General features: G+C 53.6%; 8 protein-coding genes across 8 annotated transcripts; 3 read left to right on the top strand and 5 right to left on the bottom strand.

Moving 5' to 3' along the window:
* Nucleotides 1–16: 16 nt before the first annotated feature.
* On the bottom strand, nt 17–2,616 carry CC1G_07255 (hypothetical protein; the record flags this gene model as incomplete). Its single annotated transcript, XM_001840473.2, has 9 exons — nt 17–102; nt 151–826; nt 876–926; nt 980–1,030; nt 1,084–1,227; nt 1,289–1,342; nt 1,398–1,439; nt 1,498–2,424; nt 2,473–2,616. 9 exons carry the CDS (start codon nt 2,614–2,616, stop codon nt 17–19), a joined length of 2,175 nt encoding a protein of 724 aa, XP_001840525.2.
* Nucleotides 2,617–2,754: 138 nt separating this feature from the next.
* Nucleotides 2,755–3,455, top strand: CC1G_15627 (hypothetical protein; the record flags this gene model as incomplete). The annotated part of the gene is made up of 4 exons (XM_002911039.1): nt 2,755–2,828; nt 2,882–2,989; nt 3,054–3,276; nt 3,330–3,455. The coding sequence occupies 4 exons, from the start codon at nt 2,755–2,757 to the stop codon at nt 3,453–3,455; spliced, it is 531 nt and encodes a 176-aa protein (XP_002911085.1).
* Nucleotides 3,456–3,808: 353 nt separating this feature from the next.
* Nucleotides 3,809–4,270, top strand: CC1G_15626 (hypothetical protein; the record flags this gene model as incomplete). Its single annotated transcript, XM_002911038.1, has 2 exons — nt 3,809–3,944; nt 3,999–4,270. The coding sequence occupies 2 exons, from the start codon at nt 3,809–3,811 to the stop codon at nt 4,268–4,270; spliced, it is 408 nt and encodes a 135-aa protein (XP_002911084.1).
* A 451-nt stretch (nt 4,271–4,721) lies between these two features.
* On the top strand, nt 4,722–5,247 carry CC1G_15625 (hypothetical protein; the record flags this gene model as incomplete). The annotated part of the gene is made up of 2 exons (XM_002911037.1): nt 4,722–4,896; nt 4,952–5,247. 2 exons carry the CDS (start codon nt 4,722–4,724, stop codon nt 5,245–5,247), a joined length of 471 nt encoding a protein of 156 aa, XP_002911083.1.
* Nucleotides 5,248–8,060: 2,813 nt separating this feature from the next.
* On the bottom strand, nt 8,061–9,089 carry CC1G_07257 (hypothetical protein; the record flags this gene model as incomplete). The annotated part of the gene is made up of 5 exons (XM_001840475.2): nt 8,061–8,096; nt 8,155–8,196; nt 8,261–8,367; nt 8,509–8,557; nt 8,961–9,089. The coding sequence occupies 5 exons, from the start codon at nt 9,087–9,089 to the stop codon at nt 8,061–8,063; spliced, it is 363 nt and encodes a 120-aa protein (XP_001840527.2).
* A 278-nt stretch (nt 9,090–9,367) lies between these two features.
* Nucleotides 9,368–9,750, bottom strand: CC1G_07258 (hypothetical protein; the record flags this gene model as incomplete). Its single annotated transcript, XM_001840476.1, has 2 exons — nt 9,368–9,572; nt 9,710–9,750. 2 exons carry the CDS (start codon nt 9,748–9,750, stop codon nt 9,368–9,370), a joined length of 246 nt encoding a protein of 81 aa, XP_001840528.1.
* Nucleotides 9,751–10,351: 601 nt separating this feature from the next.
* On the bottom strand, nt 10,352–11,582 carry CC1G_07259 (hypothetical protein; the record flags this gene model as incomplete). Its single annotated transcript, XM_001840477.2, has 3 exons — nt 10,352–10,402; nt 10,483–10,799; nt 11,465–11,582. The coding sequence occupies 3 exons, from the start codon at nt 11,580–11,582 to the stop codon at nt 10,352–10,354; spliced, it is 486 nt and encodes a 161-aa protein (XP_001840529.2).
* A 736-nt stretch (nt 11,583–12,318) lies between these two features.
* Nucleotides 12,319–13,006, bottom strand: CC1G_07260 (hypothetical protein; the record flags this gene model as incomplete). Its single annotated transcript, XM_001840478.1, has 3 exons — nt 12,319–12,610; nt 12,687–12,914; nt 12,969–13,006. 3 exons carry the CDS (start codon nt 13,004–13,006, stop codon nt 12,319–12,321), a joined length of 558 nt encoding a protein of 185 aa, XP_001840530.1.
* Nucleotides 13,007–25,031: the final 12,025 nt, after the last annotated feature.

Raw genomic sequence — 25,031 nt, 5'->3', positions numbered from 1 at the left:
CCATAGACAATACGATTTAAGTGCTACTTACCCCCTCGCGCATAAGTCGTTCGACCTCCTCTGTTTCCTGAAGGCCATTCTGGTGCAGGAAGGTCGATTGAGCTAGGACCGGGGTCAGACAAATATCACAACCATACTAAGAGGACTCACCGTCTACACCTGCGCTGGAGGGACCCTCCTCTGGGTATTTGATGTACTGCAGCATTTCCCCTTTATCACCAGAGTGTTCGTCGTCGATAACACGGTGTTGAGGAGGAGGGGGGTTGGTCGAACTCCCATTAGAGCAGTCAACGTTCGATGCTGGGTTGGGAGTGACCGGGCCAGAGTTGGGGGAAGTTGAACCAGTCGTCGCCAGGGGCATCGGGATATGGATACCGTTGATAGTGGTCTCGGTTGGGGGTACGAAAGCAGTGCCAAGTTCAGCCTTTATCTTGGAAGCCACCCAGTTGTTGACGACAGCCACTGTCGCTGCGAGGCCTTGAATGCGTTCCGTGTTTACGTTGTTCTGGTCGGTAAGAACCTTGGCATCGTTTTCGCGATCCTTGTGTATACGCTGGATCTCCTTCTCGGCAGAATCTATCTGCGCTTCCAACGTTTTGATCCTGGCATCCTGGGTAGCGGCAGTGGCGAGGATGGCTTCGTATTCCTTGGCGTCCTCCAAAAGGACCTCTAGAGTGGCTGTGAGGTAGTTAATGGACGCCTGCTGACGAGCGTTCTCCATGAGAAGGCGTGTGACCATTCTCTCGATGTTGGGCGAAGAGAACTCGACGAGGGCAGCAGGAGCGACGCGACTGAGACTGCTTGCCTTGTCATTGGAATTAGAGTTCTGCGTGATTCGTGAGAGAAGTGAGATGGCCAAGGGTTTGAACACTCACCGTTGTACTGGCGACAGCACTGGCGGGGTCTCCTGAGGCGCTGACAACGCTCTGGCCACAAGGTGTGAGAAAGTGTACCAGTGAGGTGAAGATGGTGGTCGTACCATCGAATCCGACTTAGCGCCTTTCTGGTTGGTGCTGGTGCCCGAGACGGCCTGATACGGTGGATCCGTTAGAGAGTTTCTTGCTCATGGATATATCGACTCACTGAGGCAGAGTCCTTGGCTTGCCGAGACATAGACTGTAGCCACGCGTGTTCGGCCACAACGTCGAGACTGTTTCGGGGTGGAGGGGAGAATTGTCCATTCTTGGCTTGGTGTTTGGCGTTAGCGGCAGGATCTTGGCGAGAGCGCTTGGTATTAGGACAAGTCAGTTTGCAAGGGTATTAGAGATGGGATGAAAAGGTATCATACCTTGATAGCCGAGGCTGAGGTCGGCTCTTCCTCTTCGGGATCATCGCCATTCACCTGAGTCAACATTGGATCAGATTAGAAAGGCCAAGCACATCGCAAAACGGAGTACCGTGGAGACGTCCTCTGTGACGTCCTCTGGGAGGCGGTCATCCTAAGTCCACGACAGTGAATCAGCTGGGGTTCGGAAAAGACTGCCAAGAAACCTTTACCTTTGCCCCGTCGTCGTTCTGAGCCTTCCTCCTGCGAGCGCTAAAGTTACAAGTCGCAACACGTTTCTGGCCCGGGGGTTTACAACTGTAGCAAGCCACCCTTGGCTTCGAAATGAAGCAAGTCAACCCTTTGTCACGGCATGTGTCGCATGGTTTCGACGCCTCGTAATAGCCATCGGGGACGTTAGGCTTACTCCTCTTGGCAGCCCCAGCGTTGCCATCGTCGTCGGCTCTTGTGCGTTTAACAGGGACCGAAGGACCCTTCGACGTCGACGCCTTCTTCTTGGCGAGATCCTTCTTGATTGCCTTTGGTTTATCCGAGTCGGTTTCGTCGGCGTCATCGTCGCTTTCGCGGTAGGAGTCGTCGGTGTCGTCCTTGGAGTTCCAAGACGGGCCATCGTCCGCCTTGATCTTCTTTGCCTTCCTTTTAGGGGCACTCTCGTTCTCGTCAACCTCCATCGAGCTGTCCTCACCATCCCCTGCCCGAGAAGCTTGTTTTCCCTTCCCAGTCCTACTCGTGGATGTGTTCTTTGAGCCTCCTGCCTTCGCAGACTCCGTCGGTGAAGTTTCTTCATCGACATCGTTAACTTTACTCCGATTTGTTGGCTGAGGCTTGGGGACTGGAGGCGCAGGTCGCTTGCCGGTGGATGGTGGAAGATTGGTGGGTGCAGCGCTAGGCGAGCGTTCCTGGGGTCCAGAGAGAGAGGGATGGGGGTTGTAAGCCTTGCCCGACAGGAGCGGGACGTCAATGGGGACTTGGAACACCTGGTGCTTGAAGCGTGCGAGGTTGACAGTTTCGGGGTCCTTTCTGAGCCCTTCGCGCTTGGCAAGGTACTTGAGCCAGAGAAAAATGGCATCTCCCAGGTACTCCTTCTTCCGGTATGGGTCATATTTCGGGTCTCGGGCGAGGAGATCAATGAGAGAGTACTAATTAAACTTCAGAACATTTTCCCTGTGAGGTGTAGACAGACGTACCGAAGCCGTAACAAACAAAACCTTGTCGTCGCTCTTATCTTTCCCCCAAGTGTGTGGCCGACTGTTGATGAATTTCTCGAGATTTCTCAGAGCCGAGGTAAGGGCCTTGCCCGGCGGGACAGCGTTGGATGAAGCGGTGGACATGGTGGTAGAGAAATGAAATTTTGGTGGGAATTTCAAGATGGGTTCAGAGTTGGGAGGAAGGAGGAATGAAATGTTAAAAGGTGTTTGTTTACTCTGAAAACTAGAGGGCGCACCTGATGTTATCCGCGCCGAGCTGCCATGCCAAGTCGCGCAGGTTCCCTCCCTACCATCATTCTCTCGCCTTTGCTCGCCCACTACGGTGCCGATGCTATGTGAGTCGTCAATTCTATGAGATTGAAAGGCATCATTCTCACAAGAGAGATAGTAAACACCGTATCCCAATTCAATCAGGAGGAGGAAGAGGAGGTGCCCCCGCCGACGCCAAAATTCAGAGACTTGGACACGCCGTCATTATCTGCACGCTCGTCAGCGAGTAAGGCTATGTTTCAAGATCTATATACCTTGAATACTGTCTCACATATGGCCTCAGCGAGCAGAGGGTTTGATTCAGATTCGGATGAGAACGTATTGGATTCGGACGAGGGCGATTTGGAGGATGATGGTTCAGATAACGAACAGTCGACCGGTGATGTCGCAGTGGCGGTGCAGCAGTCTAAGGCCGATTCCGATGCCGAGATGTCGGACGGTGTGTCATGGTCTGATGATGCTTTTGACGACGACTCCGATTTCCTTGAGTCGAAAGACATTGGGCGTGCCCGGGTAAGCCCATCGTTAGCAAGCGTACCGTGGGTTAGACTAACTTAACTAGAAAGACTCTGGGCAGGATTCAGCCTCCAGAGCTCTCCTCCAGAGAATACTCCAACAGCACCTGGATCACCTTCGTGCCATTCACATGGACGCCTTGGCAAGGCTCGACGCTCTGGCGAAAACTCGCCTGAGACTGTCGGAACAATTGTCCGCTATAAATTCAGCAGTTTCCTTGCGGCGGACTTCCAGAGGGGAGCTCTCCGTGGATTCGACAGACCCGCCCGCGACCACTTAAATTCCCGTTGCACATGTCTTGTCATTCTCTGACCATGTACGAGTACGAGGTACATACTTGTTTCTGCCAAGCAATAAATCCATGTTACTTGAATCGCCCCCGAACTTCAGTTCTGATCAGCCAATCGGAGTTCAAAATAAATAGGTATGTATAATCGACTTACACAGGGGAGAAAATTCCTTCTACATCATAATCACCCTCACCCCTCGAAGTCTTTCCCTGTTTCCATTGTTATTTCACCCCTCCAGGATGCCGAAAGACGTCGACATCAACCGACCGAAACACTCCGTTGGCAAGAGCCGTCGAAAGCCGCCTAAGCAACGGGACAAAGAGGCGGATTCCTCTGATGACGACGGCCCCTGGGGATGGAAGGACGTTAGGAAGGGTGAGTAACCAAAATTGTACCCTGAACGTGCAGCTTAAGGGTCCCCCCTTCTAGCTCAAACCAAAGGCCACAAGGATGCGTCCAACGCCGCCGACTATGTCCGCGATATCAGTGCTTCTGTGAAGTCACTCCTCTCCGACCTCCAGCAGCACATTCACAGCTGCAATTGCGACTGTGAATGTTCTTCGGACCTCCTTAGAATCCTCCAGACTCACCAGAAGTCACTCGAGGGGAATGTTGAAAAGGCACAGGCGTCTTTGGTTGAAGTCCTCACAGAGTTTGAGATGGCGACCTTCCTGTTGAACATAGTGAAGTCTAACCGATGATCGACAATACCTGTCCTTCGTTGCGTCTTTTCTGCCCGCCAATCGGGGAAATAAATACTCCGTCTTTATGCTGTCTTTACTGCGGTTAACCTACAGGGTAATTGGGTTAGAAGAAGTTAAGCGCCTAAACTACGCCGATACAGTGATTGCTCCACGGGCGCCAAGTGCACAGATGCCAAGAGTGTACATTGCCTACCAAATCAGGACTTTGGAACCCTCCGTTGACGCGAACCCTGAAAGGCGCCAATCCCTAGAGCCTTGGCATGAGCTGACACCTTTTTGCGCGGAGTTGGAATTCGACCCTCCTTGTAAAGGGCATGTTGGACAAAACCAATAATCCGAGAGCGCCAGATTCCTTGGGCCAATTGAGAATTTAAGCGGAGCTCAGAGTAACCAGGGTTTTAATTACTCTAGCGCCCTCAGGATCCGACCTGCCTAATCTCTAACGACGATGTCCTCGAAACTCGACAGGGAAATCGACATGCTACTTTCCCCCAACCTATCCACGAGCAGCAGGAGCACAAAATCTCAGAACAGACGTCGAAGAACAGGCTCTACTACACCAGCAAAGGCAAAGCGCAGGAGATTTCGGATCGAGAAGTTGGGATGGAGATACCTGAAGGACTGTGAGTAGAACCTTTTTGTCGAATTCCACATTCGGGTACCTGACGCCCTATTTAGCCCATCGCGACTGCATCGATGATGCAGAAAAGGGCGCTGCTGCCCTTAACAATCTCTCAGCGGCTGCCCGGGAACACATGCGCAACCTACAGCATGTGCTGACAATCGTTACTAGGAAGTACCCCAACCTGGACAGCTGTGTCTCCTCAATCATGGACAGCCAAGAGGAGTTGTTCAACCAGATGACCGAGTGCAAGAGGCATCTATCAGCCGTCCGCACGGGGCTCGAGGTTGCCAGGAGCTTGGTCGAGGTTCTGGACCCTGCGGAGGAAGTCGATGTGGAAGGGGATGAGTAGATTAGAGTATTAGGTTGTCACACACGAATTAGTTTTGAACCATCCGTCTCGTCGACCACATGCGGGAAACTTGTCGATGTCGAAATTATATTTCTTGGCATGGGTGGATGTGACGAGGATGATTAACCTTCCGGTACCCATCCGGACCCCGTTCCCGGTGTTGATTGGGAGCTAATGTGTCGAGGAAGGTGCCAGTTCGAGGTGGTGGTATTCTTGCTGGTATAGTATCCGACGCTAATGTCGGGGAAGGTTCCGCGGTGAGGGCTATTGACACCATTGTCGGTTTGCATCATCGTCATCTGTGGATGGTTGTGATTGAAGTGAAAATGGACATGTCCTTTCTACTGACGGCATTGATCTACCCCGTTAAGCTCTGGAAGGGTCGACATGACCTATCAAGGTACTAGGGAGGATGGATCGATGGTGACGAAACGATTGGAGAGGCTAGCCTCGGTAGACTATGGCGCGGTATGCATGAGTCCCTTGTCGATAGTATATGTTCAGGTGCTACAGCAAAATGGATTCTATCCTCGGCACTGGGTGCTCAATGGCGATGGAGGTTGCTTGGCGCTGCACATTGAGATGTCCTGTCTAGTGATGGCATTGATCTACCACGCTAATCTCGGGGAAGGCTGACAAGGCCTATCAAGGCACCGGAAGGTGGATCGATGGTAACCGTGCAGTTTCCATCGATAGCATGGGGAAGGCCAGCATCAGGGGAGGCGAGGGTGTCATGGTGCTGGGGTTGGGGCTACCCTGTGTGTCACGGTCGGTGGAAGAGCGAGAGAAAGACGCGGAACCTCCTTCACCATAGCCCACAGCTAGGCAGCGGCCTCGGTGATAATGGATCAGATATATCCAACTAATATCGGGCATGTACCAAATGGTAACCCGTGCGCACCTCCTCCTCGAATGTGGCATGAAGCTTCATCGTGATTACCGGTGGAAGGGTGACCCATCTCCCAAAGTGAACAAAAGCATATTCATAAGAGGGTAAAGGTATCACAATACTATTGGGCTTGTTAGCCCATGGTAACCTCCACACATATAGCCTACAGAGGGGCAGTAATACTGCAATGGATTTGACCTTGGAAATGGTGGGTCCCTAGGCCATCTCAGACCAGGTGGTGATGCAACTGTTCACGCGTGCAGGTAAGGTGCTCCGTGGCTAACTGAACTTCCGACACTTGTCAGGTAGAGGTGCCTTGCTGAGATAGCGGAAGCTCCCTTGTCATTGACGTGTGTGAAGGTAAGTTTAACCCAAAGAATTCTTGATACATGGAACGGTACAAACCAGGCACCACTTCTATAACCAACACACCATCTGTTGCGCAGTGGGATCACCTAAAAAGGTAGGGCAGGTGCCCCGTGAGAATTGCGGTTGTAAGGTGCCCTTGCCCGCGGGGCAACGGCCTCACTGGGTGCAAGTGGTGATGACATTGTTCACATTGTTCATGGTACCAAAATCACTACCTGACGTGACCCACTCAGTTGAATGCATTTCATATGTATATATTATACATGTAAGAATGAATGAGCCCCTACAATCAGGATCTGTGAGAGATACCTCGTAGGTATCAAGGTGTAGTACCCGAAAGCTCGAGCCTCTGTATCGTGACTATCGGCATTAATGTCATGGGATCTGACCGTGATTAACGATACCATACCATATAACAGGCTGAAAGAGCGAGCATATGTCCCCCCTCTACCCTCGCAAAAACGAAGGAAATTAAAATCAGCCTGCCTACTCCACCAGCACCCACATACCTTCCCAACTAATACCAGTTTTAGACACATGAAGCGGTATATTCTTAGGAATCTTCCTCATAGAGGACATATAACTTCATGCCGAAGGCGATCTGCGCGCTCGTCAGATGATCAGTTTTGTCGAAAGTAGAGGTGTGCGCGGCTTCCATCGACGCTGAAGGGGATGGTGCGGGCAAGACGTTCCAAGTCGTCGCATTGGGATAGAGTCCTAGGAACATGGATTCAACATGGCATGAACGAATGTAAACTCGGCGACTCACCTGGGGGAGCACGAATACGTAACCCGTGATCCAACGACAAAGTCTTGTTCGACAGTAAAAAAGGGAAACGAGCCAAGTGCCTGTCTTGAATCTTCCAGATTTCCGGACTTCCATCTTCCAAAAATAGATTGGCATCAGCGTTCCAACTGCACAGTCCAGGTCCCACCAATGCTCGCGCCCAACTCCCGACGCCCAATGCTCAGCGCTCAACGCCATATAGGGATTCCCAGACGTCCAATTCGCCGCCCGTCGCCCGCCGGTAATTTTCTCAGCAACCTTCGAGGAAAGGTCCTGAGGAACAGTATCGGTCATTCATTATCGACGTCGCGCCCCAGGACGAGCAGAGATCCGGTGAGTTTGCCTTCACCAACTTGGAGGTATCCACAATGGCCACGTGCGGACAGTGGCGGACCTACGAGACCGAGGGGAGTTGGCGACAGGTGCAAGTCTGGTGTCTTCCCAGTGCTGGTATACGTCGCATCTGGTGAACTCGCTGAAAAGAGGGCGGAGATGTGAGCATGTGAACAGCAGTGGCAAGGTGAAACGTTGAACGGCGAGGGTTGGTGGCTTGCCCCTGCAAGCTTCGGGGACGGCGGCCAATCGAAGCGGACACTCTCGTCCAGTCGGCGCGCAGGCAAAGGGGGCTTCAAAACCACAGGTCTTCATCGCATGAATCACTGGCAGCTCGAAAGCGTATTGTATTCGTTCGTGGATTGGAGGCCTATGATGGGTAACATGGTCTATAACAGATTGTCTAGTGAACGAGTTCGGAAGAGCCGATTCAAACTACTTCTTTTCCTCGTTGTTGTACTCTTTCGCCCACTAGCAGTCCCCGTCAGTTCTATACTCCAGGGAGTAAAGACGTAGAGGGGGGACTCACCAGCATCGAAGGAATCCACCTATCCGGTTGCGACAGCCGGCGCTAAACACGTTCAATATTATGTCGTTAGTAGCTGTGTAACAGATAGCCTAAAGTCTCGACGCACCTCCTTGTCCGCGCTGACGCTCCAAACAGCGTATGTGGTGGCGAGAACGCCGACAAAAGCGATAGCGGTGTTCGATGCCCAGTTTTTGGGTTGCACCCACCAGCCACCTATAACGCACAACACAGATTCCAGTCAGCTTTCGTTCGTTCCTTTTCCACCTCTCCATCCTCCAAACCCCGTCGTCCAACCAAAATACCCCTTGAAGGCATGCCGAAAGTCGAACAAAACCAACGAAGCGCTTCACGAACCTGCTGGTGACCAGACGTGTTTAGGATATGGGTATCGTGCGCCTCCTCCCTGTTACGTGAACGAAATAGTTTTTTGGTTAGCTTCTGTAAATGGAGTATAGCGAATGGGTGAATGAAATAGAGGCATACCATTGTAAATTGAACCTTGGTGGTCGTGGTTGTCGTGGACAGAGCTGACCGGCGTCGACGAAAAGACCCGATGGGAACCCTAACCCCAGTCGCACACCTCACCACGTTTGGAATTCGTTCTCACACCCACAGGCGCAAGTTCGAACCAGGGCTCTCCCAATCGTTTCTTTTTGTCTCGATCCAGAACGAGCATTTCGAATCTGCCTCACTCTCATACGCGGTGACACCGTAGTGTACCTCTTTTATGTGGCATTACGAAATGTTATAAGCGTATATACGCTGCTGAAGACCTCTCCCCAGGGAGCTGATTCGATGAAACGTACCTCCCCAACCCTCCTCAAGCACCCATCCTCAGGAACAGGCTCCACCTCCCTCCCCACAGTCACCAACAGCCGATGCCACTTGACCAACCTCGTCTTCACAATCCTCTTCTCATCTTCCGTGAAATCCATAAGCTCGAGGGTCCGATCGAGGACGGCGTTCGTTAAAGTATTCTAGAGATTCGCGGTGCGAAGTGCCGGAGGAATAGGTCGTAAAGTGGATGATGAATCCGCCTGCTGGCCAGGGGTGGATCATCGGCGCCATGTACGGTTCCCTGGGGCGTGACGGACATACGGTAGGTCCATTAACGTTAATAAATAAAGTACCAAGTATGCACTGATTTGGATGAAATGTGTATGTAAATTCCACTCACGGACTCCCCAACGCATGCCACCTCCTTACCGACTCTTCAGCAAATCTCATCGCACCCAATTGGTTCCTTCTGACGAAACGCCCGCTCCACAACCCATTCGTCGGAAACTAAGAAACCGGCCATGTAGACTGGTGCAGGGATCGTGGGCCTACCACCGGGTTTGCGGATAGGCTCGACGGGGAGAGTGAGTGCGTCGCGTTGGTCGGCGAATTCGATGCTTGCGGGGAAGGTTGCGAGACATCTGGTGGGAGGGTTTGAGTTAAGCACGAGGGATAGGGTTTGAGGTAAGTAGGAGTTATAGGGTTTGAGTTCGGAGTTAGAGAGTTAGCGTTTATTTTAAGACTGTCGGCAAGGGGATAGGGTATAATATGTGCTTACTCGTCGTAGTCCTTTGAGTGAAGCCATATCCTGTCAGCCATTGTGCGCGTACTCGCCCTGAGCTCGGGTTCGGGTGTGGGCGCTGAGCGGAACCTTCGGCGTACTGAGCGATCGCGACTGGTGGGCGACAGTCAAGTGGTGCTTGGCGCAAGGATAGGGGCTCCACAGTCGGAGACTCAAAGGTTTCACGAAATTGGGTGTCGTAACTCGTTCCGATTCGAAAAAGTTGGCAAGACCAAATCGCAATCCGAGTCATGAAGGAGAATTATTAGAAGATTTGGTTGGAGGTGCCATTTCAGAACCATGGACGTCGGTATAAGACATTCTAGATTCAAGATGTATGTACGCAAGGCAAAAAACAAATAATCGAAAATAGACATCCCCAACATTCCCAACTAACCATCGAGCGCGGGGATGTCCCTATTCTCGCTGCCACTACTGCGAAGGGGCTGTAGGCGTCCCTACTCTAGCCTCAGAATCATTAGGCACGTCAGGATCGGCGTCTACGACAAAGCGCAGCGGGGCCGAACAGTCTCGCGACGACCGATGATGTGACCATGTTCTCCCAACAGCCACTCTAAATATAACCAACTGGGGCGCCAGGACCTAAGTTATTCCACCAATTTCCACATGAAAGAAACGTCAACCATCTGCCTGGGTGGGATTCGCAAGAAGAAAAAGAACGGGAAGAGTCTAAGGGGGACCGTGAAACAGTGGGCCCGGGGACTGGGGAATGCATCGATATCATGAGTAGTGAGGTGAGTAGCACATACCACAGCCGTACCATACCCAATCGCAAAAATCCACGACGCCTGGAAGCCAGTCCACGTGAGGACAATAAAGTTGGAAATCGCGAACCCGAGGCCGAAGATCGCGACCATGGCGCACGACTCGACGAGGATGGCAATGATCCTCGAGTACACGCGGTCTTTCGAGCCTTGCATTGATTCCTCGAGCAGCCTGCGGGTGCGGAGGAGGCGGAAGGAGATGAGGACTGTGATTGAGAGGTGGAGCACTGCGTGCAGGATGGCGTCGAGCGACCGCGCCGTGGTGTTGCGTGTGTCTGAGAGCCCGGAGATGCCTGGCTTGCCTGGGTAGAAGAGCGTCCAGACGCTTGTACCTGGGTTGGTGGGTTGGCGATTAGGGGGTAATGATTAGTGGTATTTTAATTTTTAGGCGATCTCCGCACCTATCGTTGTTAGGAAGACGCAGAGGGTGATTAGCCTCGCGCATATAGAATCATACCAGATAATCCACAGCCTGTAGGCCTTACTTATCAGTCAGCGTGAACAATTACCCTCCCTACCACTACCACTACGCTTTCGTCCAACCCTCAGCGGGCCGGCAGCTACGAGTTAATTGTCACTTACCAGAAGCGCATCCCCGATCCATCTACCGATGATACTGGCTACGTTCTGGATGAAGTAAGCGATTGCTGATTCTCGGGTGTGTTCGACCAGCCCAACGGATTTACACAACTGCCAGAGTCCCGCTGCCCCGTCGATGGAAGACACGGTGAAAAGACAGAAGCTTGCTCCCATGTAGAGAATCGGTGTTCTGATGGACGACCCGGGGTTATGGACTGCATGATGATATAGATCCAGAGGAATAGCTGGACGACTAGCAGCAGTAATTAGAAGTTGCATTTATGTGTTGGTTTGCGACGAAGTTAATGGTGTCAATGTGAGTACTAAGCAGCTTCTTGGCCTCGACCTTTATACATTTGCGTACCTGCGTGTATAATCCCAATAATACCTGCGGCTGTTCTGGCGCGGTAGCCCCAAGTCTCGCAGATGAGAGGATCTGGCCATCCTGGGCCATCGAGGAGGAATTTCGGGTCGGCAATTGTCTTCTCTTCCAGTACCACAGCCATGATGGTTGTCGGTATGCACCGCGACGATTCAGTGACTGAACAAGAGGAGATTACGCTTGTACGAGTAGACTGGATTTGAGGGCTCGGAGTACGGTCCTTCAAAAGTTGCGTCCAGGATATGTATGCTTCACTTTTCTTTCTTAAATTTATATCTAAAACCACTGGCCTGACGAGCGCCCCATGCAGAATAGAATCCCATGGCCTTTGAGGGCAACAGATGGGGAGTGACACTTCCTTCTCTGTTCTTCGCCAAGGCAGAGTTCGAAGCCAAAAACCTTAGGTGTACCACCTTCATCTTCACATCTGCATGTCCTTCGGCGTGGTAAAGAGCTCGGGGTTTGCTATCCCAGGTCATCACTCCCAGATAGCTGTAGATGCTATCAGCTAGAGTCCCCACCAAAAAACGATACTCCGTAGATGTGGGCGATACATCACGAACCCTGTGATCTTTAACAACCAAGTCTGCACTGCTGATGTCAAAGAGGAAGCCTGGTGCGTAAATGCCTCGCATCGTTATCAGAGAGAGGTTCTTCTGTCACTGCATTCAGGGCTGCTTCGACTTCGTTTGTGTATGAGGGCTAGCGCTTGAGTCTGAGAATCTGACTCAGAGCAGCTCGCGTTTGCCTGCGGATTGAGATCTGTCTGCACCGGGGATAGAACAGAACAAGAGGCTTCATTGAACACAAATATGGTACATGGAGGACAGTATTCCCGCTATTGCACTAGAGTATACACACTACTCCGAGTCCTCTTCCGACGTCGAATCTCCACCGAAAGATTCCTTACAGAGAATCACATCAGGCGGAAGCTCCCGATCTTCATGTGTGAATCTTTGCCACTTGACGTTCCCTCGAATGAATGCCGCTTCCTCTGACGTGAAGCGCATCATGTCGCAAAAGCGTGCCAGGACCTCATCCCGATGTGTGAGGAATTTCTGCACAAACTGGGGAGGCGAGGCTCGATGAATGAACCAAATGAGATAATCTCCAGAGGGGCGCGGCATAGCTTTGGGAATGACGAATGGTTCTCTGAGCGGGTGGGATATAGATATATACAGTTAACGAAGCTGCTCGTGTTCGACGGGAATACGATGGCCGCACTTACGGTTTACCACGCGTTCTCCATTCCCGGCCGATATCAAAGTCGAGCGAAATGGGGTTGGGGGACCAGCCAATATCCTTCAAGTGATAGTGCAGAAACACCGCGTCTATGAAGAATCCCGCATAATACGTCGGTGCACTGACGTTCGCGACTCCTGGGATTGAAAGGGGCTCGTTCGGAAGGGTGTCTGGTGGTCCCAACTCGATGCTTGTGGGGAACGCCTCGTCATACCTGAGGAGTTACTTGAGTGGGGTGCAGAGGTATCAGATTCTATTCAATACTCACTCCTTAGCGTATTTCTGGATAAACCGGACGAGGGGCATGGCGAGGGACGGTCTGGCAAGTACGTGTCTGATGCTCAGGGCCTTATACTAAATTGAAGTCGGTCACGTGCCATCAATGTGGGCCACGTCTCCGACTCGGCAATGTGGACCATGGGAGGCGGGTGGGGGATTGCTTGTTGAGAATGCTTCTACGTGGCGGGTGTGGTTAACTCATGTTTGGTTGTAATGCGATGTTTATTTGGAGGTAGAGGGCTCAATCATGTCTATGGGTAAAAATGGAACCAAATGATGCACCTAATGCCGCCTTGTACGAGGCACTGACATTCGACCCATCGGCGATATTCAGACAGCCGATTCCTTCACTTCAATGTCGCGCAACCGTACAGGTCAGAGTAGAGTGAGATGTGGATAGAGAATTACCTCCCAATAAAACTAGAATCTGACAACCCTTCAGGAACGAAGCCCATACCCCGGCCATTATCCATACAATATCCATAGATTTTATGAACATACATAAACTGTCGTGAACTGCCGGTATGGCCCCTATTTTTCCTTATCTTATCTCATCGTTTTCCTTTATCTTATCTTCGCCTCTACCTTACCCCTTATTCTCGTCATGGACACTTTCACTCATGGAACACTGCCTCGCCTTGCCCTTTGCCCTGTTTCCTATTGTTCCTTTCTTCTTGCACAGCCTTGTGACTCGTTATGACTTATCGTGGCTTCTTTATTGTTTCATCCTTGTTCTTGCGCAGCCTTCGCGCAGCCTTGTGACCTTCCCTTATTGTCTTTCATGTATTGCATCGTTATTCGTCATTCTGACTCACGGCGGCTATGTAGCTTGTAGTTACAGTATATAAGTTGTGTAGTTGGCCTTGTAGACTCCTTAGCTTGACCTCTTTGTCAATACACTGCTCTACTCGTCGCTCCAACTTATTGCTCAACGTCTCTCATCGCTCCCACTACTCTTATCTCGCCTCCGCTCATCTTATCTGGTCTTTAGTTTGGTTTAGTGTTCGCTCTTCGCGACATTAGGTCAAGCTACCTCTGTGCACCGGCAACGCCGATCGTTGTCCCTGCATTCCGGCTCCCCTGGCACCCTGGCTGACCTGCCGATCAGGTCTCATTCTGGCAACTCTGGTTCCCTCTCACCGTCAAGATTCCGCCCTGCGAGTTTAGGCCGCACTTTGTCATCCATCGACCCAACACTAGCCACTACCGCGACGGATATATAGGCAAGAAACCCGCACTCTGTGAACAGCAACCTTGTCCGCACCGTTATAACCCACTCCGACGACAAGACCCGGATTACCTGCGAAAGAATCTTCCAGCAGACGCCCTCATTCTTGAGGGCTTCGACCGACAATTACCGCACAGTCCTCTATTCCGCACACCCGCCACCGTCGCCTTCCGCACCACCAGCAACCCCACCCCCTGCCACTGATCAACCTCTACCCGAGGAATCCCCGCAAGCATTTCATTCTGCCGAATCTTCCCCTGCGCCTACCGCCAAGACTGCCAAGGGTTACGCTTTACCCACCGACTCGTCCGAAGAATCCGACACCCAGGAAACCGCAGTAAACCCCTCCACCCCGCAAACCCCCGTTGAACCGTCACCCGCACTAGCCCTCGACGCCGCCCTCGCTAAACTCACTACTTCCGCACCCGTTATCACTCATCACCGCATCTCCGGCTCCGGCTCCACTACCCCACGTCCGTCGCTTAAGCAACCGATCCGTTCTCCCCTCCCCGGCCCTATTCCCCAGAAGGAGGAGGTTTCATCTGACGCTCAACGCTCAGACATCGTACCTTCTACTTCAACCACTTCTCAACTCTCTTCCTGTCGCGAAGAGCGAACACTAAACCAAACCAAAGACCAGAAGAGCGGAGCAGATGAGAGCAGAGAGCGAGATAAGAGCGATGAGGGACTGAGGCAGATGAATGCTGAAGCGGTGTATTGACGAAGAGGTCAAGCTGAGGAAATACAGAGGAATCTACCTAGCTTATATACCTATTCTACAGTCTACATAGCCGCGATGAGTCAAGGTGACGAACGGATGGCGAGACACAAAAGAACAATAAGGAGAGTCACAAGGCTGCGCGAAGGCTGCGCGAAGAGCGAAGAAACAATAACGGAGTAACGAGGCAGTGCAAGAATGGAGAGAACAATAAGACGTAGGGCGAAGGGCATAACGAGGCAGTGTTCCATGGGAGAAAGTGTCCGTGTCGAGAATAAGAGCAAAAATGAGAATAAAGAAAAGGTGATAAAAGCGATGAAAGCGATAAGATAAGATAAGGAAAAATAGGGGCTCGTACTTGCTGTTCACGACATTACCCCCCTTCTAAGCTTCATCGTCCTCGATGATCACTGGCAGGCGTCGTCCAAGCTCCCAGTCGAAGTCGGTAGGTGGTGTATCCGTGAAGTTCTCAAGCGAGCGCCAAGGGAGAGAAGCGAAGGTGGTGGCTGAGATGCGGCGGGGTGCAGAGGGGTGACGTTGGTGGAACTCCTTGACGGCGTCGGGGGCGTGCTCCAAGTTCTCTTCTGGTTCCCAAGTATCCTCTGTCGATCCGTAGCCCTTCCAACTGACCAGGTACTCCAGCCTGCGATTCTTCCCTCGTCCTTTCCAACGACTGTCGAGGATGTCGTGAACCTCGTATTCAAGCTCCCCCTCCAGTTCAACAGGCTCAGGCGGAGGTGGCAGAATGCCATTGACATCATTGCCTTTCCAGGGAGAGAGCTTGTCAACGTGGAACACAGGATGAATGCGGGAAAGGGATGGGGGAAGTTCAAGACGATAGTCGAGGTCGCCAATTCGTTCGATGATCTTGTAAGGGCCGAGTTGGAGGTCGCCAAGTTTCCGAGTAGGAACTTTGATCTGGATGTCCTTAGCGTTGAGCCAGACGTAGTCTCCAACCTTGAACTGGTGAGCTGATCGCTTGCCGGATTCGTACGAGTCCTTCTGTTGCGCTTTCTCAAGGCGTAAGGCGGCTTCGGCATCCTTGCGGACTTCTTGAAGCTGTTGGATGCGTTCATCGACGGGGCGGATGTCAGTTCGTTTACCGACAGGGATGTTGAAGTGAGGGATGTAGCCGTAGAGGACTTCAAAGGGTGATCGGTCGTGGGCAGAGTGGATTCGGGAGTTAATAACGAATTCGGCCATAGGAAGGTGTTTGTCCCAATCATCTTGTCGGCGGCTGACGTAGAGGCGGAGATACTTCTCGACTTCTTGGTTGGCTCGTTCAGTCTGTCCGTTGGCCTGAGGGTGATAGGCAGTGGTGAGGTTGGACTCGATACCTAGACGCTTGAGGAGGGTGCGCATGACCTTGGAGGCAAACTGAGGACCGCGATCGCTGATGAACCGGAGTGGGAGGCCGTGGAGGCGAAAGACTTCTCGGTAATAGATGTCGGCGACACCTTCGGTGGTGATGTCGGAAGTGCAGGGAAGGCGCGTGGAGGAGCTTGCTGTAGTGGTCGACAAAGACGATGATGGCATCATGTCCATTGGCATCAGGAAGCTGGGTAATAAGGTCGACTCCAACGGTCTCCCAGGGGCCATCGGGTACCTCCAAGGGCTGAGTCGAGGCGCGGGGGTGCTGGGCGTGTTTCTTCCGGGCACAGATGTCGCAACCTTCCACATACTTCTTGACAAAGGCTCGTATGGTCGGCCACCAGTACTGTCGTTCAACTCGTTCGAGGGTTCCGTGTACGCCGGGATGTCCAGAGGTAGGATCGTCGTGGCACTGTTTGAGAACGTCGCGTCGAAGTTCATCGTCTGGGGGAACGTAGACTCGACCCTTGTAGTAAACAAGGCCGTTATCCTCCTCCCATTCAGCGAGACCAGAGGTGAGACGACGGGGACCTGTCTTGCGGAGTTGGGCGAGTCCATCCAGGACCTGGGATTCTCGGGCGCTGGCCTGCCGGATACGGTCCTCCAAGGGGTTGACGACCATGCTCGAGGCGGCGAGCTTGGCAAACAGCTCGGGTTTGAGTACCACCTGTTGTTTGTTGTCCTCAGCGTCGGAGACCTGGTGAATATCGAGGCGGGAGAGGGCGTCGGCTTGGGTGTTGGATTTTCCAGGGCGATGGGTGAGTGAGAACCGGAAGCGGGAAAGGTAGAGGGCCCAACGAGCTTGTCGACGGCTGAGGTCTTGTGCGGTGCGCCAGTATTCAAGGTTGGAATGGTCGGTGACGATCTCGAATGGTTCAGGGAGTCCTTCCAGGAAGTGGCGCCAGTCCTTGAGAGCCTCGATAATGGCCAGCATCTCCCGGTCGTAGATCTCGTAGTTCCGTTCGGCGGGCTGCATGGAGGCGGACCGGAATGCAACGGGGTGCCAGAGGCCGTCGTCCTGCTTCTGGAGGAGGGCTCCTACCAGTGGCAAAGCCGGAAGCGTCGACTTCAATGCGAGTGGGGCGGTCAGGGTCCCAGAGCGCCAGGATGGGGGCAGACGTGAAGGTGTTGCGGAGGGTGTCGAAAGCCTGCTGCTGAGGTTCGTTCCATTGCCAGGGGACGTTCTTCTTGGTGAGGTCATTGAGCGGTCGGGCGATGGTGGCGAAATCCTTGATGAAACGAGCGGTAGAAGTTGGCGAATCCGAGGAAACCTCGAACGGCGCGGAGGTTGCGGGGGACTGGCCAGTTGCGGACGGCTTCGACTTTGGCGGGGTCCATGCTGACTTCGCCCTCGCGGATGATCAGCCCAAGGTATTCGATCTCCTGACGTTCGAACTCGCACTTCTCTGGCCGGAGATACAGATCGTGTTTCTTGAGGGCGATGCAGAACTTCGTGTACAACTTGTCGGTGCTCGTCAAGTGTAGCCGTGAAGATAAGGATGTCGTCCAGATATACCGCAACCTTTCCTCCAGCAATGAGGTCCGAGAAGATCGAGTTCATGAGAGCTTGGAATGTCGCCGGGGAGTTGGTTAGGCCGAAGAACATGACGAGTGGTTCGTAGAGTCCCTGGTTGGTGGCGAACGCAGCCTTCCACTCATCTCCTTCCTTAATCCGGATGTTGTTGTAACCCCAGCGAACATCGAATTTCGTGAAGTACTTGGCACCACGGAGTCTGTTGATGATGTCAGAGACGAGGGGGAGGGGGTAGCGGTTCTTGACGGTGATCTCGTTGAGCTTGCGGTAATCCTGAACGAAGCGGAGCTTGCCATCCTTCTTCTTGACGAAGAAGACCGGGGAGGAGAGGGGAGACTTGGATGGTCGGATGTATCCCTTCTTGAGGTTCTCGTCGAGGAATCGATTAAGCTCTTCTTGCTCGTTCTGAGACATGGGGTAAACCTTGGTGCGCATGGTAGCTGGGGCTCCGGGGATCAGATCGATGGCGTGGTCCCAGGGTTTGTGTTCGGGTAGGCGATGCGACTCGGACTCGGAGAAGACGGAAGCGTGTTGGCGGTACTGCGGGGGAACCATCTCTTCGAAAGTCTTCTGGGGTTTGGCCTTCTGAGATTTCTCGGCAATTTGTTGGGAGTAAGTGAATCCTGCAGCGCACCAAAGTTCGTCACCCGTTTCCTCGATCAACCCTGCTCGTAGCCATATCCTGCGAGTAGTTCGGTTGGCACGGATACGGCAAAGGGGCGGTTCGGCTTGCTCTGGTTCCGGTTCGGGAGCGAGATCGGGGTTAGGAGTGGTAGGCACAGGGGGAGGGTCATCCGGGGCATCAATCTGTTCGAGAATAGCGTCGCCCGAGGGTACCCCTCGACTGGGAGGGTGCACGTCCTCGTCTGGAATCTCCTCGATCGTGACACTAGAGACTTTGGAGGGGACCTGGAGGGTGCCGTTGCGCCAATCGATAGTGGGGTTGATCTTTCGAAGCCAGGGGAGCCCAAGGATGATGTCCTCGCCTCCCAGATCGGCAATAAGGAAGTCGGTCCATTCGGAGTGACCATCCACCGTGAGTTCTAGCCGTGCGAAATGTGTGATATTGCCGGACTGGGTTAGGGGTACCGTCGATGTTGAGGAGTCGGATGGGATGTCGGAGAGGGAAGGTAGTGATGTTGTGTCGATCGACAAAGGGTCTATCCAGGAACTTGCCTGTCGCCCCACAGTCGATCATGGCCGCGGAGTTGGTACTGCGATTTCTGCCTCTGAGCCTCACGTTCACGCGAAAGTGTGACGAACGGGGGTTTATTTCGCGAATCGAGCTAATAGTACATGAACGGATGGAGTCATATTCAGAAATGGCGTACGGAGGAGCAAAGGGTGCCTGCGTTGCGGCAGGGACGGGCACCCGTTTCAAAAACCCTGGTGGAGTCCTCTGGAGTTGAGCCAGGATGTCGAGTTGTTGTTGTTGAGTGGCAGAGAGAGAGGCGAGGCTTGGGGCGGGGGCAGAAGGCGTGGCAGGAGTGGTGGCGGCGACGGTGGCAGTGGCAGCAGGGGCGGGTTCGTCAAAGAGGGAGAAGGGTGCTTCCTGGGTAGCGGCGACACGGCGACGCGGAGGTCGAGAGAGCCCTCGTCCAGGTGGGAATCCCCATGTACTTGTCCTGGCAGACGGTGGCAGCATGTCCCATACGCTGGCAGTAGTTGCAGCGTAACGCCCCATGATTCCCATCCTTCTTGTTGTGACCGGTGGATCCACAGCCGAAGCATCGACCGCGCATGGCATTGAGGAAGTCCTGGTAGGTCTTGCCACTAGGGCCAGGTCGGGTAGCATCGATCTCCATTGCGTACGGGTCACGAGCGGGGGCGGGAGTGGGAGCGGGAGCGTATTGGGCCAGGGAGGTGCGGGACGAGTTGGGGTTCATGTTCCGCATGACGAACTCGTTTTTGATGGCTTGAGCGACGAGTTCCTCCAGGTTGGCGGGTTCCTTGATGAGGTTGCTGAGGGCGAGCCAGAGAAGGTGTTCCTGAGAGAGCTTCCTCTTGAAGCGAGCCATCCCGTCCGAATCGGATAAGTTGGTGCGCGAAAAGATGTCGACGAAGCGAGAGGCAAAGTCGGCTACAGTTCCTCGACCGAGGGTGAGCTGCTCAAGCTCCTGGAGGGCAGCCTGGGCGTCGTTGGCAGGTTGGAAGCGTTGCTTGAACTCGGTGAGGAAGTTAGCCCACTTTCCCCCAGCGAAGGGCCATGGCTTGGTGCTGTCGGCATCATGATCGGCGATCTGCTGAAGGAAGCGAGATGCCCATCGACCAGCTTCTCCATGCATATACGAAAGGGCTGTAGAGATCCATTCCTTGTCGTCGCGAGTGCCATCGTCCTTCTTCAACTGGGGTTGGTGTCCGGCCCAGTTGGTAAAGAACTGGAGGAAGCGTCGGGCATCTTCAGCCTTGCCGTGGAAGGGCTCAGGCGCCTTGACCGGGCTCTTACTAGAGGAGGTCTTGGCGGCTGTGAGGTGGCTGACCAGGGTAGAGATGGCGGTGGTGAGCTGGTTTTGCTGTTCCTGGAGTTTTGCGAGATCGGCGGCGGACATCGTGAAGTCGTCGGTGGTTTGGGAAGTGGAAGAGGGTAAAGTAGTTGGTTGGGTGGAAGTGGGAGGTTTCTGTTCTGAGCTTGGAGCGTCAGATGTATCCTCCAACTGCCGAGAGGTGTGGAGAGGGGGATGGACCGGGCGAGAGATGAAAGAGGCGGGGTTTGTTGGTGTAGAGCGACCGGAGGAGCTGAGGCGTTGTGCGGAGATGAGGGGTGCGGATGCGGCTAAAGCGGAGTGGAGGGTATTGAACGGTGGGAGGATGTTTTCCTGTTCAGGGGATGCTGATCGGACGCTAAGGGACTGGACGACTTCTTCTTCGTCTTCCTCGTCGTCGTCGTCGTCGTCTTCCTCGTCTTCTTCTTCGGGATCGGTGTCGGGATCTGGAAGCTTGAATGAACCGGCTTTGGCAGCAGGGGAGGTGTTTGCAGAGCGGTAAGCTTGGTACGGGGTTTCTGGGGATTCAGCGGCGGTGGGTTGCGTTTCGGAGGGCGGAGTCCTGGGGTTGTTGCGGGCGAATTCTTCAACCGCTTGCTGATTAACGGGGGACGGAGATTCGGCGTTTAACTTGAGGGAGTTGATATAGACCCAGTCGTGTACGGAAGGTTCGTGGTAACGGTTGGGGCAGGGCTGTTCGGAGCAGGCGGTCCAACGGTTGAGGCTCGGTAGATGGACGTCTAGGACGATGGGGTGACCGTCGCTGACCCGAACGACGAAGTGCGGCTTAAACAGACAGGAGGTGTCTTCCGGTGCGGCGGAAATCTTGACGGAGTGCGGGGACCAGAGTTGCCAGGGAGGGACCTGATCGGCAGGTCAACCAGGAGCCAGAAATGCGGATGATGCAGGAGCAACGATCGGCGTTGCCGGTGCACAAAGGTAGCTTGACCTAATGTCGCGAAGAGCGAACACTAAACCAAACCAAAGACCAGAAGAGCGGAGCAGATGAGAGCAGAGAGCGAGATAAGAGCGATGAGGGACTGAGGCAGATGAATGCTGAAGCGGTGTATTGACGAAGAGGTCAAGCTGAGGAAATACAGAGGAATCTACCTAGCTTATATACCTATTCTACAGTCTACATAGCCGCGATGAGTCAAGGTGACGAACGGATGGCGAGACACAAAAGAACAATAAGGAGAGTCACAAGGCTGCGCGAAGGCTGCGCGAAGAGCGAAGAAACAATAACGGAGTAACGAGGCAGTGCAAGAATGGAGAGAACAATAAGACGTAGGGCGAAGGGCATAACGAGGCAGTGTTCCATGGGAGAAAGTGTCCGTGTCGAGAATAAGAGCAAAAATGAGAATAAAGAAAAGGTGATAAAAGCGATGAAAGCGATAAGATAAGATAAGGAAAAATAGGGGCTCGTACTTGCTGTTCACGACACTTCCACCCTTTCCCCTGTCACAAACCCTCGCACTACCTCCGTCATGGCCGATCCCACGCTGACCAAGTTATTGCAAGAGCAGCAGCGCACCACTCAGCTTATCCAAGCTTCCCTGGACAAGCTTACCGCCGCCAAGTCCGCTTCAACTCGAAGCCCAGTCAAGGAGCCCGAGCCCTTCAAGGGTGAACCAGGCGATGCGCAACGATTTATTCGCTTCTTCTCCAACTGGGCTGCGTCCAACTCCGAACTCAAGGACAACGACAAAAAGTGGATCTCGTCCGCCCTCTCATACCTTCAGGGCAACGCTGGATCATGGGCTCTCCAATACCTTGACAAGATCGCCGAACATGAGGCTGCTGCTACGGACGAAGACAAAGCCAAGAAACCGTGGCCGTTTGGAGGAAAATGGTCTGAATTCGTCGTCGCCTTTAACAAACGCTTCCAACCCGCCGACCAAGAGAAGGCTGCAGAGGCTCAGCTTGAAGCTCTCACCCAAGGCAAGAAGTCCGCATCCCAGTTCGCTGCCGAATTCATGGAGGTCTTTCCCCGCACTGGCTTGTCTCAGAAGGATGGCATGGCCCGCTTCCGTCGCAAGCTCAACAACCGTGACCGCATCATGCTAGATCTTATCGTCGTCACCAAGCCTGCCGACTCCAAGCCAAAGACCCTCCAGGATTACTGTGACATCGTCAACGAGAACGATTTCACCTTCTCCAGCGGTAGTACTCCCTTCTCGGCACCCTCTGCAACTCGCTCCACCCCTGCTCGTGACCCCTTTGCCATGGACATCGACGCAACCCGTGTTGGACCCAACGGCAAATCCCGCGACGACTTCCTCCGAGCCATGCGAGGACGTTGCTTCGGTTGCGGCTCTACCTCCCACGTCAAGAAGGACGGTAACCACGTAAGCCTTCGGTGCAATTATTGCCAACGTATGGGCCACTCGTCGAATGTCTGCCAAGACAAGTACATGGGTGTCACGCCAGGTCAAGGTCTAGTCCCTCGTCGCCGCATTGCTGCCACCCAGGAGGCACCTTTCTCCCTCTTCAACGAAGGCTCGTCCACTCCCATTGCTACCACCACCGTTGCCGCCACTCCATCTCCTCCCGCCGATATCAACGCCATTGCCGCCGCTCAGCAACGTCAACTCGAAATCTTGGCTAAACTCGAGCAACTCCAGCAGGATTTTTGAAGCGGGTGCTGGCTAAAGCCGCAACGCTTGCACCCTTTTCTCCGCCGTATGCCACCTCTGAGTATGACTCCATTCGTTCATGTATTATTAGCGCAGTTCGCGAAATACACCCTGGGTTCCTCCCATTTTCGCATCCGGATCAAACTCAGAGGCAGAAACCGTACGGCAAACCCCGCGGCAATGATTGATTGTGGCGCCACCGGCAAATTCCTGGACAAACCCTTCGTGGCCAAGCATCGCATCACTACCTATCTCCTCCGACATCCCATTCAGCTCCTTAACATTGACGGTACCCCCAATCAGGCTGGTCACATCACCCACTTTGCTCGACTAGAGCTTACGGTAGATGGACACACCGAGTGGACGGACTTTCTTGTGGCCGACCTTGGAGGCGAAGACGTCATTCTGGGACTCCCCTGGCTTCGCAAAATCAATCCCCACATCGACTGGCGTAAAGGCACACTCCATGTTCCCCCACCCAAGGTCGCTAGTGTCACCATCGAGGAGATCCCGGATGAAGATGCGCAGACCCCCTATCATGGAGCCCCCTCTGGTGACGCCATCCTGGAGCAGATCACTGACGTAACACCCACCCCTGACATCACACCTACCCCAACTACCTCCGATCCTGTCCCAGATCCAACCCCAGACTCCGTGCCTGAACCCGAAGAGGAACCGCCCCTACTCCGTATCCGCGCCAATCGCGTTACCCGTAGGAAATGGGTCCGAGCCGGGCTGATTGAGACCACCGGTGACGAGCTCTGGTGTGCAGCCGGATTCACCTACTCTCAGCAAATCGCCGAAGAAGCGCAGAAGGCCAAACCCCAGAAGACGTTCGAAGAGATGGTTCCTTCCCAGTACCGCCAACACGCCTCTGTTTTCTCTGAGTCCGAATCCCATCGTCTCCCCGAGCACAAGCCCTGGGATCACGCCATCGATCTCATCCCAGGAGCTCCAACCACCATGCGCACCAAGGTCTATCCCATGTCCCCGAACGAACAAGAAGAGCTCAACCGCTTCCTTGACGAAAACCTGAAGAAAGGCTACATTCGCCCATCCAAGTCCCCTCTCTCGTCCCCGGTCTTCTTCGTCAAGAAGAAGGATGGCAAACTCCGCTTCGTTCAGGACTATCGTCGACTCAACGAAATCACCGTCAAGAACCGTTACCCACTTCCTCTTGTCTCCGACATCATCAACCGCCTCCGTGGTGCCAAGTTCTTCACCAAGTTCGACGTGCGTTGGGGTTACAATAACATCCGCATCAAGGAGGGAGACGAGTGGAAGGCAGCGTTCGCGACCAATCAAGGCCTCTTCGAACCTCTCGTCATGTTCTTCGGTCTCACCAACTCGCCGGCCACATTCCAAGCGCTCATGAACTCCATCTTTTCTGATCTTATCGCTGCCGGCAAGGTCGCGGTGTACCTTGACGACATCCTCATCTTCACCGTCACCCTGGAAGAGCACCGTCAGATTGTCCATGAGGTCCTGCGACGTCTCAAGAAACACGACCTGTACCTTCGGCCCGAGAAATGCGAGTTCGAACGCGAAGAGATCGAGTACCTGGGACTGGTCATCCGAGAGGGCGAAGTGCGTATGGACCCTGCCAAGGTCGAAGCAGTCCGCAACTGGCCTATTCCTCACAACCTCCGCACTCTACGGGGTTTCCTCGGCTTCGCCAACTTCTACCGTCGTTTCATCAAGGACTTTGCTACTATCGCCCGACCCCTCAACGATCTGACCAAGAAGGACGTCCCCTGGCAATGGAATGAGCCCCAGCAACAGGCCTTTGATACTCTCCGGAACGCATTCACGTCGGCACCGATCCTCACACTATGGGACCCTAGCCTGCCCACTCGCATTGAGGTTGACGCTTCAGGCTTTGCCACTGGAGGAGCTCTCCTTCAGAAGCACAATGATGGACTTTGGCATCCCGTGGCATTCCGCTCCGCCTCCATGCAGCCGGCCGAACGCAACTACGAGATTTACGACCGTGAGATGTTAGCCATCATTGAAGCCCTCAAGGACTGGCGACATTTCTTAGAAGGACTCCCGGACCCGTTCGAGATCGTAACCGACCACTCC

The sequence above is a fragment of the Coprinopsis cinerea genome, assembly GCF_000182895.1.
Source record: "Coprinopsis cinerea okayama7#130 chromosome 6 map unlocalized cont3.6, whole genome shotgun sequence".
NCBI lineage: Eukaryota > Fungi > Basidiomycota > Agaricomycetes > Agaricales > Psathyrellaceae > Coprinopsis > Coprinopsis cinerea.
This window is presented reverse-complemented; position numbering and strand designations above follow the sequence as displayed.